General features: G+C 44.6%; 1 protein-coding gene across 1 annotated transcript in view; it reads left to right on the top strand.

The window, feature by feature from the left end:
- Nucleotides 1–5,196: 5,196 nt before the first annotated feature.
- Nucleotides 5,197–17,472, top strand: part of Otoa (otoancorin) — an 85,484-nt gene continuing 73,208 nt past the window's right edge. The window contains exon 1 of the mRNA XM_037210989.1: nt 5,197–5,340. Coding sequence (XP_037066884.1) covers nt 5,330–5,340 — 11 coding nt within the window. The 5' untranslated portion in view covers nt 5,197–5,329. The remainder of the gene's footprint in view (nt 5,341–17,472) is intronic.

Raw genomic sequence — 17,472 nt, 5'->3', positions numbered from 1 at the left:
CGACAACACCTAGGTGACAGGGCCACAGGGTGTTCATTAGGAGCATCACCTCTACATCCCCACCTCTGCAGCCCTCCACTGTTACTGCATGTGGGTCATGCAGACGGTTGGTGCAGATTGTTAGTGGTGTGTTCCAGTGATTTTATTTTTCAGGACATGTGGTAAATGAGGTACAGATAGTGCCCTAGATTGTGAACGGAGGAATGGAGCAACCCTAACATACTTCTTTTGCAGTGGAGACTTGCTTCTTTAGCTAGCTGATGTCTTCAGGAGCTGCTGTTCAATCCTTCCAAACCAGGGACAGGTAATTCACAGGCTAGTGGCCCCAGAGCAGCTCCTGTCTTTGAAGTTGAGGTCTGTTGAAAAATACCAGAAAAGCAGAGAAAACATGTATGTTTGTGCATTCTAAAGACAATTTCTCAAGAAAACCTGAGGTTCTCCGAAGACCAGTTTATTAGAAATGCTGGGTTTTTTTTTTGGCTTGGAAATCAGATGTATTCCTATTTACTATCTGGGCTGGGAAGTCTTGGCACATTGTCACCATTGGCCACTAGATGGCAGTGTTGCGTACTGACTGGCAGTGGTTCACCAGCCATGGAGTCATGCTTTCCTCCCCAAGTGTAATAATGCTGCCTTGTGTGCACCATTCCTGGTGTAAGTGCTTCAAACCCAGTTAAGGTTGTGTCTGAGAAACCAAGAGCTCCAGCTGTGGTCAGGCAGGCTTGCCAGCTGACCCGAAAGGTGAGTGGAGAAAGGAAACACAACTCGCACCTGGGATTCCTGGTGCCCTGCACCTGCATTCAAACTCCCTGGAGTGTTGAGAGCCCTGATTACAGAGAAGGGAGGGGGAGAGGACACAATGTTCCTTGCTGCTTCCCCCTTGGATGAGGTCATTAAAACCGCTACTGTGTTTTCCACCATCCCGGTTGAATTGTCAGCTGGTTTTGTTGGTTTGGTGTAGCCAGTTTGCAACGGGAAACAAACTGGGCAGGGAAATAAGTGAAACTTCAGTGTTTCCAGTCATTAACATTGTATAGAAGTTAGGGTTGACACCACAGAGCACAAACTTGGGCTCCTAATTGGCTTGAAACAACCAGAATGTTCACAGACTTATAGCCCATGTATCACAGATAAATTGGATTGGCAGATAGTTGAATAAATGTTTGTTGAGCAAGCATGAGGATTCCCATGAAGACCTTGGAATCCTAGCATGTGGGAGTCAGACATCCCTGGAGCAGGGTGGCTCCCCAGGTAAGACCCTGCCTCAGTCTATACAGTGGAGTGCAATTGAAGCAACCAGAAATCAGCCTTGGACCTCAGTGTGCACGCATGTACCCTCATACCCAAACACACACCTACTAACAGGTACATGCACTGTGCACACACACACACACACACACAGTGGGAGAAGTTCATATTGTATCCACCTGAAGAAATACTTCTGATGGGGAAAATCCACCCTGAAATTGTAGTCCTGTGACAGGAGATTCTGAGGTCTCGTGTAGATAGTGGGTAATGAGTCGCTAAGAGGCTGTGCATAGTGGTTGTGGAGACCCACAAAATGCAGCTATATATACATTTTGCTTTATCAGTTCAGTGTGTTGTCTACCTTCTAGGTAGGAATTCTAAAAATTGAATAGTGTCTTAATTTTGAACTATATTAAAAGTAAACTGACTTGGGACTAGTTTTTTTTTTTTTTTTTTTTTTTTTTTTTTTTTTTTTTTTTGCTTTTTCGAGACAGGGTTTCTGTGTAGCTTTGTGTCTTTCCTGGAACTCACTCTGTAGCCCAGGCTGGCCTCGAACTCACAGAGATTCCCCTGCCTCTGCCTCCCGTGTGCTGGGATTAAAGGCATGCGCCACCACCGCCCAGCTTAATTCTATGTTTGTGAAAAGTAGAGTTGTGTTGGATTTAGCTCTCGTCTAGCGGGCCCTCATGCTCTTCTCTGACGGACCCATCCCGTGTTCCAGGCTGTCAAGCTTGCACTACTTTTTCTTATGGTCTTTTCCTATCCGCAGCTCCCGTTCGGGATGCCCCACTCCAGCAGCTGTGGTTTTTTTTGTCTTTGGTTTTTTTTTTTTTTTACTTTTTCAGACGTTTACCTTTGTGTGTATAAGTGTTTTGCCTGCGTGTGTACATGTGCTGGTATGTGTGCCTGGTGCCAGTGAAGGTCAGAAGAGGGCCCCAGGTCTTCTAGAACTGGAGCTGTCCATTGTGAGCCACCCTGTGGTTGCTGGGAATTGAACCCAGGTCCTCTGGAAGAGCAGCCAGTGCTTTTACCCACTGAGCCCCCTCTAGCTGATTTCGTTTTTAAATTATCAGTGCTCACTGAAATAGGATGTCATCATTTTCTTTTTTCCATTTTTTATGTAGTCAAATACATGTAACATAGGTTAACCACCAACCATTTTCAGTGATGTTTTGTGTAGTCTAATGATGCAATCTTTTCTCTCATCTGTCTCTAGAACACTTCATTTTGCCAAACTGGAAACTTCCTATTAAACAACCAACTCCATATCCAAGTTCCATCCTAAGGGAAATAAATGAGTCTCTCTCTCTGCCATTTTAATTTCACACACACACACACACAAAACAAAACAAAACAAAAATACTGTATGATTCTATATCTGCAAGGAGCCTAGAGTCATGAAAGTAGAATGTTTATCCATTTGTCTAGTAGAATGTTTATCCATTTGTCTACTAATAGACACTCGGAGTGTTTCCACATTTCAGATGTTGTGAACGATGCTGCTGTGTTTATGAATGCATAATTATTTCTTAAAGACTTCACTTTTGGGGAGCAGATACCAAAAGTGGAACTGCTGGATCATATTGCAACTCATTCTAGTTTTTTTAGAAACTGCAATGATGAAACCATTTTATATTCCCACCAGCAGTGCCCAGCGTTCCAATTTCCCCACATCCTTGCCAACACTTTTTATTTTAGATAGTAGGTGTCTAATGTGTATGAGCTGATACTGTTTGGTTCTCATTCCCTAATGATGAGTGCATCATACTTTTATAGTTCAACTTGGGGCGTTTGGCTTCATTTCCTGGTAAAGTGCACTTTGTAAATACTGGTACCGCTGAACAACAGAATCCTTTTTCTCTATGAAATCTTAGACCTCTATGGAGAATTGGGAGAATATTATTACCTAACTAGAATTTAAGAGTCCCTCTGGGTCTGAAAGTCAGTGACCTATTCAGATGAATGAATGCCTTCAGTATAAAGCCATTTTAACATTACTTTCAATACCTGTAAGATGGTAACATAACATTGGATGTCTGCACTTCACTTCTAGAACATAAGAATAGATAGGATGTCCAAATGCTGTTGTCAGCCGCCCTGTTAGGATTTGACACAATATTGATTTATTTGGGGGTGGGGGTGGGGTCTTGCTATGCTGCCAGGCTGGTCTCAAACTCAAGGGTGTGGAGTGATCCTTGTATTCTGGCTCTTTGAGTGGAGGAAACTGTAGTTTTGTGCCACTGCCTTGGCTGGGACATTAAATGCCTGTGAGCCCCAGCTCTCTCCCAGCAGTGGGTTAAAGTGGCCAGGACTACGTGGCCATCCCTGAAGTTCACAGTATCAGTTTCTTAGCACTTGGATTTCACACTGATGGCTGTTAATGGTCACAAAGCGCTGCTGAGCTTTTGCATTCCAAATATCATGCTAACTAGAGAAAAAAACAGCCAAAAAGAAGACAGTGAAAATGAGCTTCACCTGTCCGGTTTGTAGCCGAGCGTACCTCTGGTGGCATTTTGGTAGGTATCTTTGTAGGGTTCCCGGGTGCATGTGAGGACGTGCCGGTCCACGCGTCTCTACATAACAGGTGCTTTTATTTCTCTAGAAGAAACTGTGCAAAGCTCACAGGTTTCTAATCAGAAGCTGACAAAAGATGCAAGACATTTCCTGTCACTCAGGGCTTGAGAACAAACCGAACCAAAGCCTGGGGGACAAAAGGATGGTTTTGAGGATATTGGAGAAAATAGAAAAATCCATCGATGGGCATCAGAACACCTCAGTGGCTCCTTTCTGAAGAGAATGTTTAATTTTGTTGTGACAAAATAATGTAAAAATTAGGATGATTGAGATGTTTCATTAAATGGGAGAATTGCAAGAGAGCCTCCCGGGTCCATAATTATATTTTCACTGGGTAAGATGAAAAACAGGTATGCATAATCTCACTGGTACAAACCCATTATTTTAATGTATTTGTATCGCATTTTAATAAAAGCACATATATTAGTAGTTGGCTTTTTTGTTTTAGAGATGAAAGGATTTTCGTGTGTGTGTTTTTATTATATGATCTTTCTTCAAAGACTGTTCTTCCATGTGGGGATGGGACCCAGGACTGGCACATGCTATGCTCATTCTCTACCACTGAGCTGCACCTGCAGCTCAAGACTGTTCTAATGGGAAGTATACTCATGCCGTCGGTGGATGGTCATCTAGCCATGGGCTTGATGCTGAACACGTAGGATGGATCTCCCTGCTTTCATTGTGTGCATCTGTTGTGGCCTTGCTAGTAAGAATGGCTTTTTTTTTTTTTTCTAGAAAGCTCCAAACTTTTTTTTTAATGCATGGTGATAAAGTAGGGAGCTTTTCTCATTCAGCTTCAGCAACTGCAGACATGCAGTCTCATCCCATCCATTCTCCTGCCACTCCTGGATCCCACCTTCATGCACACCTCAGCCCACTTTACAGTGTGTAAAAGCTAGAGACCTTTTTTGTTGGTTTTTGAGACAGGCTTCACTGTGCAGCCCTGGCAGGCCCAGAACTTTTTTTGTAGGCTAGGGCAGGCTGGCCTCAAACTCGAAGAGATCTGTGCCCACCACAGCTGGCTGAGATGGGACTCTTAAAGAGCCTGCCACAGTGACATCTTTAGACGGGCTGACTGCCAAGTATCTGGCGGCCACATGACTCCAGCTGTATCTTTGCCATTTCGTTTTTTTGAGACTGGGTCTCACCTTCCAGCCCATGCTGGCCCCAAGTTCACAGCCATCCTGTCTCAGCTATCCATGCGCTGCAATGACAGGTGTGCGCGTCACTCCTTCCTGCTGGACTTGGAATTTTGAATGATGTCTTTGAATCTGGAGCCAAATAAATTCCCTGTATTGTCATTGGCTGCTGCCTTCAGCGAAGCCAACCACCCACGCCCCGGAGATCCCAGGCAATAGGACCTTGGGAGGGAAGTGGACGGAGGAGCTGTGCGCTCCTGGTGCAATCCAGAGGTGTGGCTGGGTCCCACTGCGGTGGGACTCAGAGCCTTGGAGTCTGCAGCTTAGCAGGTGAGGACTCTCGGGCCAGGCGCTGGGGACAACAGTGAATGGACAGACGGTAGGTGGAGTGCGGGTACCTTGTGGGCTCCTAGGTATCCTTAGGAGGGCGAGAGGGTATGTGTGTGTGTGTGTGTGTGAGATGACACTTCACAGAAGGCATCAGAACCTGCTTAATAACAGTCCCATCAGCAACAGAGAGACACCGTTTGAAGGACACCTGCAGCAGCAATAGCACCGGTCATACATAATAGCTACTGCTGTTTGAGTCCTTCCAGCCAGGCTGGGCTGGGAGCTTTGGGGATGTTAAAGGTGAGAAGGTGAAGTTTAATGCTTGCTTGGCTCCTGTGAGAAAACGTGAAAAGATGGGCCCAGTATACCCTGGATACATACTTAGTTTATTTTACACTGGGAAGTGAATGCAATCCCCACACACATGCTAGGTGAGCAAGCTCTCCCATTGAGCTATCCAGTCTGCCACGGTACATTTATGAATGCCCCCAAACATGTTCACATGCCACTCTCACATATAAAGATGGAAAAGGCCAGAAAGGTTAAGGAATTTGCTTAATAACACACAGCTGCTAGGAACTGGTGGTCCAAGTTAAAGCTGTGCTCTTATCTTGTGTTGCTGCTGGGTCCCTGGGTTTGGGATTTGGGACTGTTGAGCATGTCTGGCATTTGCAATCCCTTAGCTAGCCCAGACTGGCTCTGTCACCTAGTAGCTGCAAGGCTTTGATCTGCTCACTCGGCTTCTGAGAAATACCATTTTCATTTGAGAAGCAGGCACAATGGCGGTGTTTAGCTCCAGGTTTCTGCAGGTGTTCGGTGTGACAGTGCGTGCCCAAGGCTGGCCTCATTCACTGTTTCCGAGACCACGTATGTACCTTGGGGATCCTGCAGCTGTGTTTTAGAGCGCACACTGCCCTTAGCTTGCTGTGTGAGCTTTTCAAGTGTAGGAACCCACCTGTGGAACAGCAGGGGAAACAGGGCTGGTAGAATAAGCAGGGAGGGCGGCAGTATGGAGAGACCCAGGAAGTCCCGTCTCTTCTCTTCTCACTTGCATTTTGATGATGACCAAGGCAGACATGGCTGAGCGTTTGTGTTCCGGGTAGAGGGGGTAGGTACTTAAAGCCCCAGTATCTCTCCCCACAAACTCGGCATCCCCCTGACTTCTGTAGTCCTAAACTAGGGCGTCCCAATATGACGTACTAAAGTGAAGTGCTAGTTCACATAACTCGGGTGGGCTTTCTTTTGCCTTAGCCATGAAATGTCTCTGCTTGTTTTGTTTTTGGTTTTGAGAAAGGGTTTCACTATGTAGCCCAGGGTATCCTGGAATTCGATATATACACTAGGCTGACCTTGAACGGGCAGTAATCCTCCTGACTCTGACGCTCTCCAGAGTATTAGGACTGGATTACAGTCACTGGCCATCACACTCAACTATGAAATGATACCTTTTATTTATTCGTGTGTGTGTGTGTGTGTGTGTGTGTGTGTGTGTGTGTGTGTGTGTGTGTGTGTGTAAACTCTCCCAGTTAGTGTCTGTGGACCCATATTTGGTGCTCATGCCGCAGACTTTACATGGAGCTGCCTTACAACAGCGGCAAACTGTTGGTAGATGTCTGGGTGGCATGTCTCAGCCTGAAGGAGTCGCTTAGCATCACTTCTTTCTCATCATAGACTAACTGCTTGGTCCACAGCCCAAACAGCTTGTTTCTGGCTCGCCTGTGACGTGTAGGTTTTGAGATGTTAAATTGGGAGGCGCTCTGTTCCAGGCTGAGGAGAGCTGACTGCTCCCTCAGGCAGCCTCTGTCCTGAGGAGCTCTGAGGTCTGTAATGATTGCTGCTGTCTTCACCTGAGGTTCTGCAGGGTGGTGTGGTGGAGAAGGGACAGGGCCACAGAGAAAGCTATCAGCTGTCCACCACCAAACGGTCCATGCCTTGTCCGGCCCTTTCAATCCTTTTGACCGGCCCTCTACAAGAGAGTACCCCAAAGGGCTTCTAATTAAAACCAAATCCCCAATTGGCAGTGGGCTGGGGTTTCGCTGGACTGAAGACATTCAGTCCCCAGAAAGAGGAGTGTTTAGTTCATTATTGTAAACCTCTCACCGAGGTAATAGGATCAGCGCAGCTGGGCACAAGAAGCCTCATTGTCTGGGGAATCGGAGGACCGCGAATGAGGCTGATGGCCCAGGGCCATGTGACCAAAGAGAAAAGGGAAGGAGGCAAAAGGCTCCCCAACCACCCAGATCCAGGAAGTTGTTGTTAGAGCTGAACACAGCCGCTCCCGGGAGCAGCTCGTGGGCAGAATGCTCTAGAATGCTGTGGGCTCTGGTTTGTTCAAATCCTGTTAGAATGCAGGGCTTTGTTGCCCCGGGGGTGGGGGGTTTGAAAGTGTCATGGTCTGTCTTTGTCCTGGAAAGTCAAAGGAGCCCAATTGGTTTTTGTTTGTTGTTTGTTTTTTGATGTTTGCTATGGAGGGTCCCATAGGGACAAAACAATCCATTGATGTAATAAGTTAGGCAATGCTGTGAGGTTTGGCCTGGGCAATGCTGGGGTGCCTGCAATTTCTAGATACCACCGACCCATCATGGGGTTTTCTTTACCACCCGAAGTCCCTTCTAATACTGAAAGAGGGTGCTGTTGTTACCTCATGACTGGAAAAAACCGAGGTAAGTTCCCTTTTAAGGTTCTTAGTCTCATAAATAAAACGATTCATAAACAGATTCAGAAGGAAGGTAAAAAACAGCTATATTGGAGTTGAAGAGAAAAACATAAAAAAGGGGAAGCGAACATCCCAGCAGCCACCAGAGGGAGAGATAGAGAAAGCTGTGCTTTTAAGCTGTAAATAGCTTCTCAGGAAGGGACAAGCTCTCTCCTGAGGATGGAAGTGGGCTGGCTAGTGAGCGGAGGGAAGAGCAAAGAATGCTCCTGGCCATGCTGTGGTCTCTAGTGGCCCCCTTCCCCGTGGTGCGGGGCCTTCTTTCCCACGTGCTGTGTTCATCAGATGAGGCCAGGACGAGGAAGTCCTCCTCCGCAGACTGGCTTCTTTTATGTTAGTCTCATCAAGCTTTCTTCAGTCCTTAATCTCCTGTCACATCATCTCCTCTCTGGGGTGTGGCCTGCCTGGAGGACCCAGCAGAAGCAAAGCGCAATTTCCGGTCTTCATCATGTTAGCCTCAGCATCCTGTGTGCGCTTCTTCTTGGTCACCTCTCTCACCTGAGGTCTCCGCGACACTGTGGCCACTCCTCTCAGTTCTCTTCCTTGCTTCTTCCACACCTTTTTACTTCAAAACAAAACAAATAAACAAAACCCAAACCCCAAACAAAACAGCTTCTACGACTGTGTTTAGAAGAAGCTGAAGCCGGGCGGTGGTGGCGCACGCCTTTAATCCCAGCACTCGGGAGGCAGAGGCAGGTGGATCTTTGTGAGTTCGAGGCCAGCCTGGGCTACCAAGTGAGTTCCAGGAAAGGCGCAAAGCTACACAGAGAAACCCTGTCTCGAAAAACCAAAAAAAAAAAAAAAAGAAGAAGCTGAGATGGAGAAAATTTCAAGCGTTTACACAAAGAAACGAGAGCATGCGTTGCTCGGTGGCGGAGATGGTGTCTGGCATTGCATTGTTGGGGATCACAGTGTGTAAAGACCGTTGTGCATGCTTATGCAACCCAGATACTTCACGTCAGTCCTGTCTTTTGGCCACTCACAGTCAGATCCTGCAAAAATGTGCTGTATGGGGTTTCTGTTGCAGACACAATGTTTCACAGCAAATACTTTAAAATTCCATTATGTATTGTATTTATTGCATGTGTAAGAGAGGGTATGAAAATGTAAATTTCATATGTGGAATGTTTATGCTGTCAAAAAAAATTATTCTGTTTTTTTTAAAACCATTTAAACAACAATTTGTGCGTCATCATCCATATCCTCAGACACCGGAGTCAATCAGTTTATGAAGAGAAGAGGTTGATTTTAGCTCACGGGTTTCGAGGCTCCTCCAGGGCAGGCGAGAGAACCTCTGCAGTGAGATGGCTCATCATGTCTGGAATGTTTCGTGGATAACTGCTCTGCTCACCTCATCAGCCAGAAAGAGGGAAGCTCCAGATCCCACAATCCCCTTTGAGCACATGCCCCACTGACCCAAGAACCTTCCATTGTCTCCTCTCAAAGGCTCCATCACCTCTCAAGAGTGCCATCCTGGGCTCCCAGCCTTTAACAGGAGCGTCTGGGGGGCCTTGGTCATTCAAACCACAGTTCCTTTCTTCTCATGAGCTGTATAAATCAGGCAGCCATTTGAATGGACCAAAGGTGCTGACCCTCCCGTTAAAATACCGGATGGCTTACCAAAGCGACTTGCCGCCAGCTCTGATGACTAGAGTTTTACCCCTAGAATCCCCATGGTGGAAGGAAAGAACCACTGCAAGTTGTCCTCTGACCTCCACAGGAGCCCTTGGCATGCTCCTCGAGATAAATAAGTGAGTGCAAAACTATTTTAGAAGATGAGGGCTCCTTAGAAAATGTAACAACACAGTTGCATCAACAGATTTAAAAATACTAGTAATTATTCTTTTAAATATGCACACAGTCAGGGCTCAAATTCTCTCTCTCTCTCTCTCTCTCTCTCTCTCTCTCTCTCTCTCTCTCTCTCTGTTTTTTTCCGTGACAGGGTTTCTTCACGTAGTTTTGGTGCCTGTCCTGGATCTTGCTCTGTAGACCAGGCTGTCCTCGAACTCACAGAGATCCGCCTGGCTCTGTCTCCTGAGTGCTGGGATTAAGCACCAACTGCTGCCTGGCTTTTTTTTTTTTTTAGATAGAGTCTAGTAGATAGCCCAGGTTGGCCTTGAACTTGCTATGTAGCCAAAGAAGACTTGAACTTCAACTCTCATGCCTCTCCCAAGTGCTAGGATTCCAGGTGTGTGCCAGCATTCTGGGCTTATGTGACCCTGGGAATTGAACCTCTGGTTTTGTGCATGCTAGGTGACTGGGCCGCTTTTGCAGCCCTAATTATTTTCTATCTATTTATTTATTTATTTATTTATTATCCATTCATTCATTCATTCATTCACTCATCTATCTATCTATCTATCTATCTATCTATCTATCTATCTATCTACTTATTTAATTTGTTTGTTTTACATCCCAGCCTCAGTTTCTGCTTCCTCCTCTCCTTCCAGCCCCCCACCCTCAACCCTTCTCTGTTCCCACACCCCAATCCACTCCTCTTCTGTTTCTGTTCGGGAAAGGATAGGTCTCCCATGAGTATCAACACAACATGGCATATCAAGTTGCAGTAAGACTAAGTACCTCCTCATGTATTACGGCTGAGCAAGGCAACCCAGTACCCAGTATGAGGAGTAGGGTCCCAAAAGACAGTAAAAGAGATGGAGACAGCCCCTGCTCCCACTGTTAGGAGTCTCATAAGAGGACCAAGCAACACATCTCTAACATGTATGCTGAGTGCCTGGGTCAGTCCCAGGCAGGCTCCTTGGTTGTTGGTTCAGTCTCTGTGAGCCCCTATGAGCCCAGGTTAGTTGATTCTGTGGGTTTTTTTTAATGGTGTCCTTGGCCCCTCTAACTCCTACAATCCTTTCTCCTCTTCTGCAGGATTCCCTGAACTCCACCTAATGTTTGGCTGTGGGTCTGCATCTGTTTCCATCAGATGCTGCATGACACCTCTCTGATGACAATTGGGCTAGGCACTAATTGATGAGTATAGCAGAATATCGTTAGGCATTGTTACATTGAGGATTTTTCCCCCTCCAGTCATATCCTAGGTCTCTGGGTCATCCAGCCTGTGGATCCTGGTGCTCCAGGCAGTGTCAGGGGTGGGCTTACTCTCTTGGCGTGGGTCACTGGTTGACTACTCCCTCAATCTCCAGGCCATCCTTACCCCAGCACATCCCTTAGGCAGGACAGACTGTATGTCGAAGGTTATGTGGCTGGGTTGGTTTCCCACTCCCTCCCTTTGAAGTCTTGCCTGGTCACAGGAGATGGCCAATTCAGGCTGTCTATCAGCTATTACTAGGAGTCTTAGTTGGGGTTATCCTTGTAGATTCCTGGGATTCCCTTGCACCAGGTTTTTACCTGACGTTAAAATGCCCCCCCCCGACACTTTCCAGTAGTCTCTTTCAGTGCTCTCACCCTCCATCATCCCTCACCCAACCTTATCACTCCTGTTCCCATCCCTACTGGCCCACAGTCCATTCATGAAATCTCTTCATTTCCCCTTTCCAGGGAGATCCAGGCATTCCCCCTTGAACTCTCCTTGTGACCTAGTCTCTCTGGGTCTGTGGATTGTAGCATAGTTATCCTTTATTTTATAACTAACATCCTAATATCCACTTACGAGTGAGTACATACCATGTTTGTCTTTCTGGGTCTGGGTTACCTCACCCAGGATGATTTTTTTATAGTTCCATCCATTGACCTTCAAATTTTCTGATGCCATTGTTTTTAACAGCTGAGTAATACTCCATTGTGTACATGTACCACATTTTCTTTATCCATTCCTCAGTTGAGGAACATTTAGGTTGTTTCCAGGTTCTGGCGATTACAAGTAAAACTGCTATGAACATAGTTGAGCAAGTGTCCTTGTGGTATGATTGAACATCCTTTGAGTATATACCCAAGAATGGGATAGCTGGGCCTTGTGGTAGATTGATTCTCAGTTTTCTGAGAAATTGCCATATTGATTTTCAAAGTGGTTGTACAAGTTTGTACTCCAGCAATGGAGGAGTGTTCCCCTTGCTCCACATCCTCTCCAGCATGGTTTAGCCATTCTGACTGGTGTAAGATAGAATCTCAAAGTCATTTTGATTTGCATTTCCCTGAAGGCTAAGAATGTTGAATATTTAAGTGTTTCTCAGACATTTGAGATTCTTCTGTTGAGAATTCTCTATTTAGATTTGTACCCCATTTAAAAACTGGATTATTTAATTTTTTGGTGTCTAGTTTCTTGAGTTCTTTATATATTTTGGAGATCAGCCCTCTGCCAGATGTGGGGTTAGTGAAGATCTTTTCTCATTCTGTAGGCTGCTGTTTTATCATATTGACGTTATAGGCAGATGTTTCTTTGCAGACATTTCTTTCCCACCCACCAGTTCCCCAAAAAACCGACATGGAGTTAATATTAATTATAAATGATTGGCCAATAGCTCAGGCTTGTTACTAGCTAACTCTTACATTTAAACTATCATATTTTTAATCTATGCTTTGCCACATGGGTTGGTACCTTTCAGTATGGCATGCCCATCTTGCTTCTTTCTGTGTCTTCTGGCAACTGCCTGGCTCTGACCTTCTTTCTCACAGCATTCTTAGTTTGGCTCTCCCACATAACCTTATCCTGTTCAGCTATTGGATAGTCAGCTTCTTTATTAAACCAATCTGAGTGACAAATCTTCACAGTGTACAAAAGGATTTTTCCACAGCAGATAGTGTCCTTTGCCTTACAGAAACTTTTCAGCCCTTTTATCATTTGTATATAAAAGAGCTACTGATTTTTTTTTTTTTAGTTTATCTTGTATCCAGCCACTGGACTAAAGGTGTTTATCAACTGCAGGAGTGCCCTGGTAGAATTTTTGGGGTCTCTTATGTGTACTCTCATGTCATTTTTGTATGAAGACACTTTGACTTGTTCCTTTCTGATTTGTATCCCCTTGATTTCTTGTAGTTTTCTTATTGCTCTAGCTAGAACTTCAAGTACTATATTGAGCAGGTATAGAGAAAGTGGACAGCCTTGACTTGTTCCTGATTTTAGTAGAATTGCTTTGAGTTTCTCTCTATTTAATTTGATGTTGGCAATCAGCTTGCTGTATATTGCTTCTATTATGTTTAGGTATGTTCCTTGTGTCCCTGATCTCTCCAAGTTTTTTTTTTGTTTTTTTTTTTTTTTTTTTTTTGAGACAGGGTTTCTCTTGTGTAGCTTTGCACCTTTCCTGGAACTCACTTGGTAGCCCAGGCTGGCCTTGAACTCACAGAGATCCGCCTGCCTCTGCCTCCCAAGTGCTGGGACTAAAGGCATGCGCCACCACCGCCCGGCTTCTCCAAGATTTTTTTATCATGAAGGGGTGTTGGATTTTTGTCAAAGGCTTTTTCAGCATCTAATGAGATGATCATGTATCATTTTCTTTCAGTTTGTTTATATGGTGGATTAAAAATTGACAGATTTCCATATGTTGAACCATCCTTGCATCTCTGGGATGAAGTCCATTTGACTATGGTGGACGGTCTTTTTGATGTGTTCTTAGATTCAGTTTGCCAGTATTTTATTGAGTATTTTTGCATCAATGTTCATGAGTAAAATAGGTCTATAATTATCTTTCTTTGTTGAGGCTTTGTGTGATTTGGTTATCAGTGTGACTGTGGCTCATAGAAAAACATTGACAATGTTCCTTCTGTTTCTGTTTTGTAGAATAATTTGAGGAGTATTGATGTGTAATTTGAGGAGTATTATTAATAAATGATAGATTCTATTTTTTGTATCCATTCTGTTAACCTGTGTCTTTTATTGGCAAATTGAGTCCATTGATATTGAGAGATATTAATGACCGATGATTGTCAGTTCTTGTTATTTTGTTGTTGTTGTTGGTAGTGTGTGATTGTGTGTGTGTGTTTTCCCTTCTTTGGGTTTTGCTGGTGTGAGATTATCTATTTTCTGTGTTTTCATGAGTGTAGTTAACTTTCTGGGGTTGGAGTTTTCCTTATAGTACCTTCTTTAGGGCTGGATTTTGTGGATAGATATTGTTTAAATTTGACATTGTCATGAAATAAGTTGTTTTTCTCCATCCATGGTGATGCTGGGTATAGTAGTCTGCATTGGCATCTGTGGTCTCTTAGAGTCTGCAAAACAGCTGTCCAGGCACTTCTGGATTTTAGGGTCTCTGTTGAGAAGTCAGGTGTGGTTCTAATAAGTCTGCCTTTATTTGTTACTTGGCCTTTTTCCCTTGCTGATTTTATTTTATTTTTTTCTCTTTGGTTTTTTGAGACAGGGTTTCTCTGTGTAGCTTTGGAGCCTATCCTGGAACTCACTCTGTAGCCCAGGCTGTCCTTGAACTCACAGAGATTCACTTGGCTCTGCCTCCCAAGTGCTGAGATTAAAGGCATGCACCACCACCTCCTGGCCCCTTGCTGATTTTAATATTCTTTCTTTGTTCTGTATGTTTAGTGTTTAGTTGATTATTATGTAGCATGGGAATTTTCTTTTCTGATCCAATTTATTTGGTGTTCTCTAAGTTTCTTGTACCTTTATAGGCATGTCCTTCTTTAGGTTGAGAAAAATTTCTTCTATGATTTTGTTAAATATATTTTCTGGATTTTTGAGCTAGAATTCTTCTTCTTCTATTCCTATTTTTCTTAGGTTTGGTCTTTTCATAGTGTCCCAGATTTCTTGGATGTTTTGTGTTAGGAATTTTTTTAATTTAACATTTTCTTTGACTGATGAATCTATTTCCTCTATCATATCTTCAGTGCTTGAGAATCTCTCTTCCATCTCTTGTATTCTGTTGGTGATGCTTGCATCTGTAGTTCCTGTTCACTTACCCAGATTTTCCATTTCCAGGATTCTCCCCGTTTGTGTTTTTGTTATTGCTTCTATTTCCATTTTCAGGTCTTGAACTGTTTTCTTCATCTGTTTGTTTTTTCTTGGCATTCTTTTAGGAATTTATTGATTTCACCCAATTTTTTGTTTTTCTTTTCCTCAATTTCTTTAAGGGATTTTTTTCATTTCCTCTTTAAGGACATCTGTGGGAGCCCATTTTTGGGTTCCTTGTGGCTTTACCCAGCAGGTCCGCATAGAGGATGATTAGGACCATGGGCCTGAGTGCAGGTGTCTGAGATGGTCTGCACTTGGCTGTGCTGGGGGAGGAGGTCTTTTGCTCCACCCCTTGGCATCTCTATAAAAACTCTGGGGCAGAGACAGTCGGGGCCCATTGGAATAGGTTCCAGGCCCTCTCGAGGCTAGCCTTTATTTTCTATCTGTTTATCTCCACAAGATTCTCTGCAATAAATCCTTCTATCTAATATTTCCTGCTGCTCACACTCAAGAAAACTCTGGGGAGCTGTGGGGTTGGTGGGCAAATGCCCCACAGACCTCTATCATTTTCATAAAATTATTTTTAAGGTCATTTTCTTGTGCTTCAGCTGCATTAGTTGTTCAGGTCTTGCTGTCATTGGTTATCTGGGTTCTGGTGGCGCCATATTGCCCTTTCTATTATTGATTGTTTTTACACTTGAATTTAGGCATCTGGGTTTGGAATGGTTATAGGTCTAGGTGTCAATTTCTGTGTTTGTCTTTGTTGCACATGTGTTTTGTTCCTTGGTTTCTGTTTCCTCTCTGGTCTTTTGGCCTAAGTGGCTGAGGGTTCTGGTGACTAGTGAGTCTTCAGGTCCAATAGGGTGTCTCCACTGGGGCTTTAGTGGTCTGGGGTCCCTAGATCCGGCCTTGCCTCTGGTAAAGCTGAAGTCTTCTTCCAAAGTTGTAGACGAGGATATGGAGCTCAGCGAAGGGGGTGCAGTCTGGGATTGTTGGGCGGGCTTTAAGGAGTGTTGGCGAGTGGTGGGCAATGTCTTAACTCAGGTCCCTCAATCCAGCCTGGTTTCTGGTAAAGCCAAAGTCTTCTTCCAAAGTTGTAGGCCAGGATATGGAGCCCAGGGCATGGGGTCCCTCATTATTTTCTCAATGTTTTGTTTGAATCAGAATTCAAATTAAGCACATACAAGTGACGGATATATCTCTTAAGTCCACCCCTTCCGCTTCCATTTGCTGAAGGAGCTAGGTTGTTTGTTCTGACTGTTTTCCAGTCTTGACTTTGCTCTTGTTACCTGAGCAACCTGGCATCTTGATGACAGAGTCTTGCCCCCGGGGCTCAGGCCCCACTGCATGCCATCCCTAAAAATCTGCTTTCTCTTTGTGCTTGTTCCTCCGTGATCTCCTCTAGTTCCCAAGTTTGGAAACACCGTGGCTGCTGTGTGTGCATAGCTTTGGTCTGAGCTGTTCCCTCGAACTGCAGACTCCAATCCTGCTCTTCCCAGTGCGGTCCATACCATATATCCAGTAGACCCCTCAAAATTAGAATGTCCAAAGTGGCGTTTCAGTGATTCTTTCACAGATTGGTGCTTGGATGCTTCCCCCAAGCTCCTACTCTTTTCCATGCTCAAACCAAATCCTTGTCATCTTCTATGGCTTCTCTCTTTTTTATCCTGTATACCTGTGTTGGCTTCACCTTGAATACCTCTGGAACCAGCCAAATTTCCTCACCCTCACTGCCTGGGACTGAGTCCTCCACACACCTCTTATCAAGACTGATTTCCCTTATACAGCCACTGTCCCATCGAAGGAGTTCCATGTGTTCAGGATCCAGTTCAAATAAAAGCCAGAGTAAGATGTTCCTGTGCTAACACCCCTCCAGTGGCTCCGTCCTACTTCAAAGCCAAGTGTAAGTGCTTATGGAAGAGGCCAGCCACTCCCAGCCTCATTGCCCTCCTTTCTTATCCTTGTGTGGGTTATGGGAAAACATTCAAATAAATCATGCTCTTTTTTTTTCTTCCTTTCTGCAGATATTCCTGTAATTTTTTCCTTCCTGTCCTCAGAACTTCCCTGATGTTTTTTTTCTTCCTTTCTGCAGATATTCCTGTAGTTTGTTCCTTCTTGTCCTCAGAACTTCCCTGATGTTTTGCCTTGGCTCCCGTCCCTTCACTACCTCTCTTTCCTCAGTAGTATCCATCTCTCCCCGACATAAACAGAGTTACCCGATTGCCTATTAATTTTCTTCCTGCCTCCCCAACACATCAACAGCAGCACGACTCTGCAAACTGCTGTATCCTCAGAGTGTAGATAATGCCTGGTCTGCAGTGATGCTCAATAAACATTTGATAAATGAATGCATGAAATAATTATGTAGAAAAAAATATGTTCTTTAGTCATGCCTGGTGCTCTAAAAGAGAAGTATTGGCGTTCTCTCTAATTGTCTTGTCTTAGAGAATTCATGGAGGGCTGCATGGAGGACTTAGGATTTATAATGAGTTGAGTTAGCCAGGCCAAAAGGGAGGAGTCTTCACAGACGACCTTGACCTGGAGAATATGACATCTTGGAAGGACAGAAAGAAGCCCTGAGCAGGAGCCTCAGGAATGAGGCATGAAGAAGTAGGTGGCACAACCCCTAAAGGTTTATCTGAGAAGTAAAAAGAGAGGGAGGG

Source organism: Peromyscus leucopus, chromosome 1 (assembly GCF_004664715.2).
Source record: "Peromyscus leucopus breed LL Stock chromosome 1, UCI_PerLeu_2.1, whole genome shotgun sequence".
Lineage (NCBI taxonomy): Eukaryota > Metazoa > Chordata > Mammalia > Rodentia > Cricetidae > Peromyscus > Peromyscus leucopus.
The sequence above is the reverse complement of the archived record's forward strand: the minus strand, read 5'-3'. Positions and strand labels throughout refer to the sequence as shown.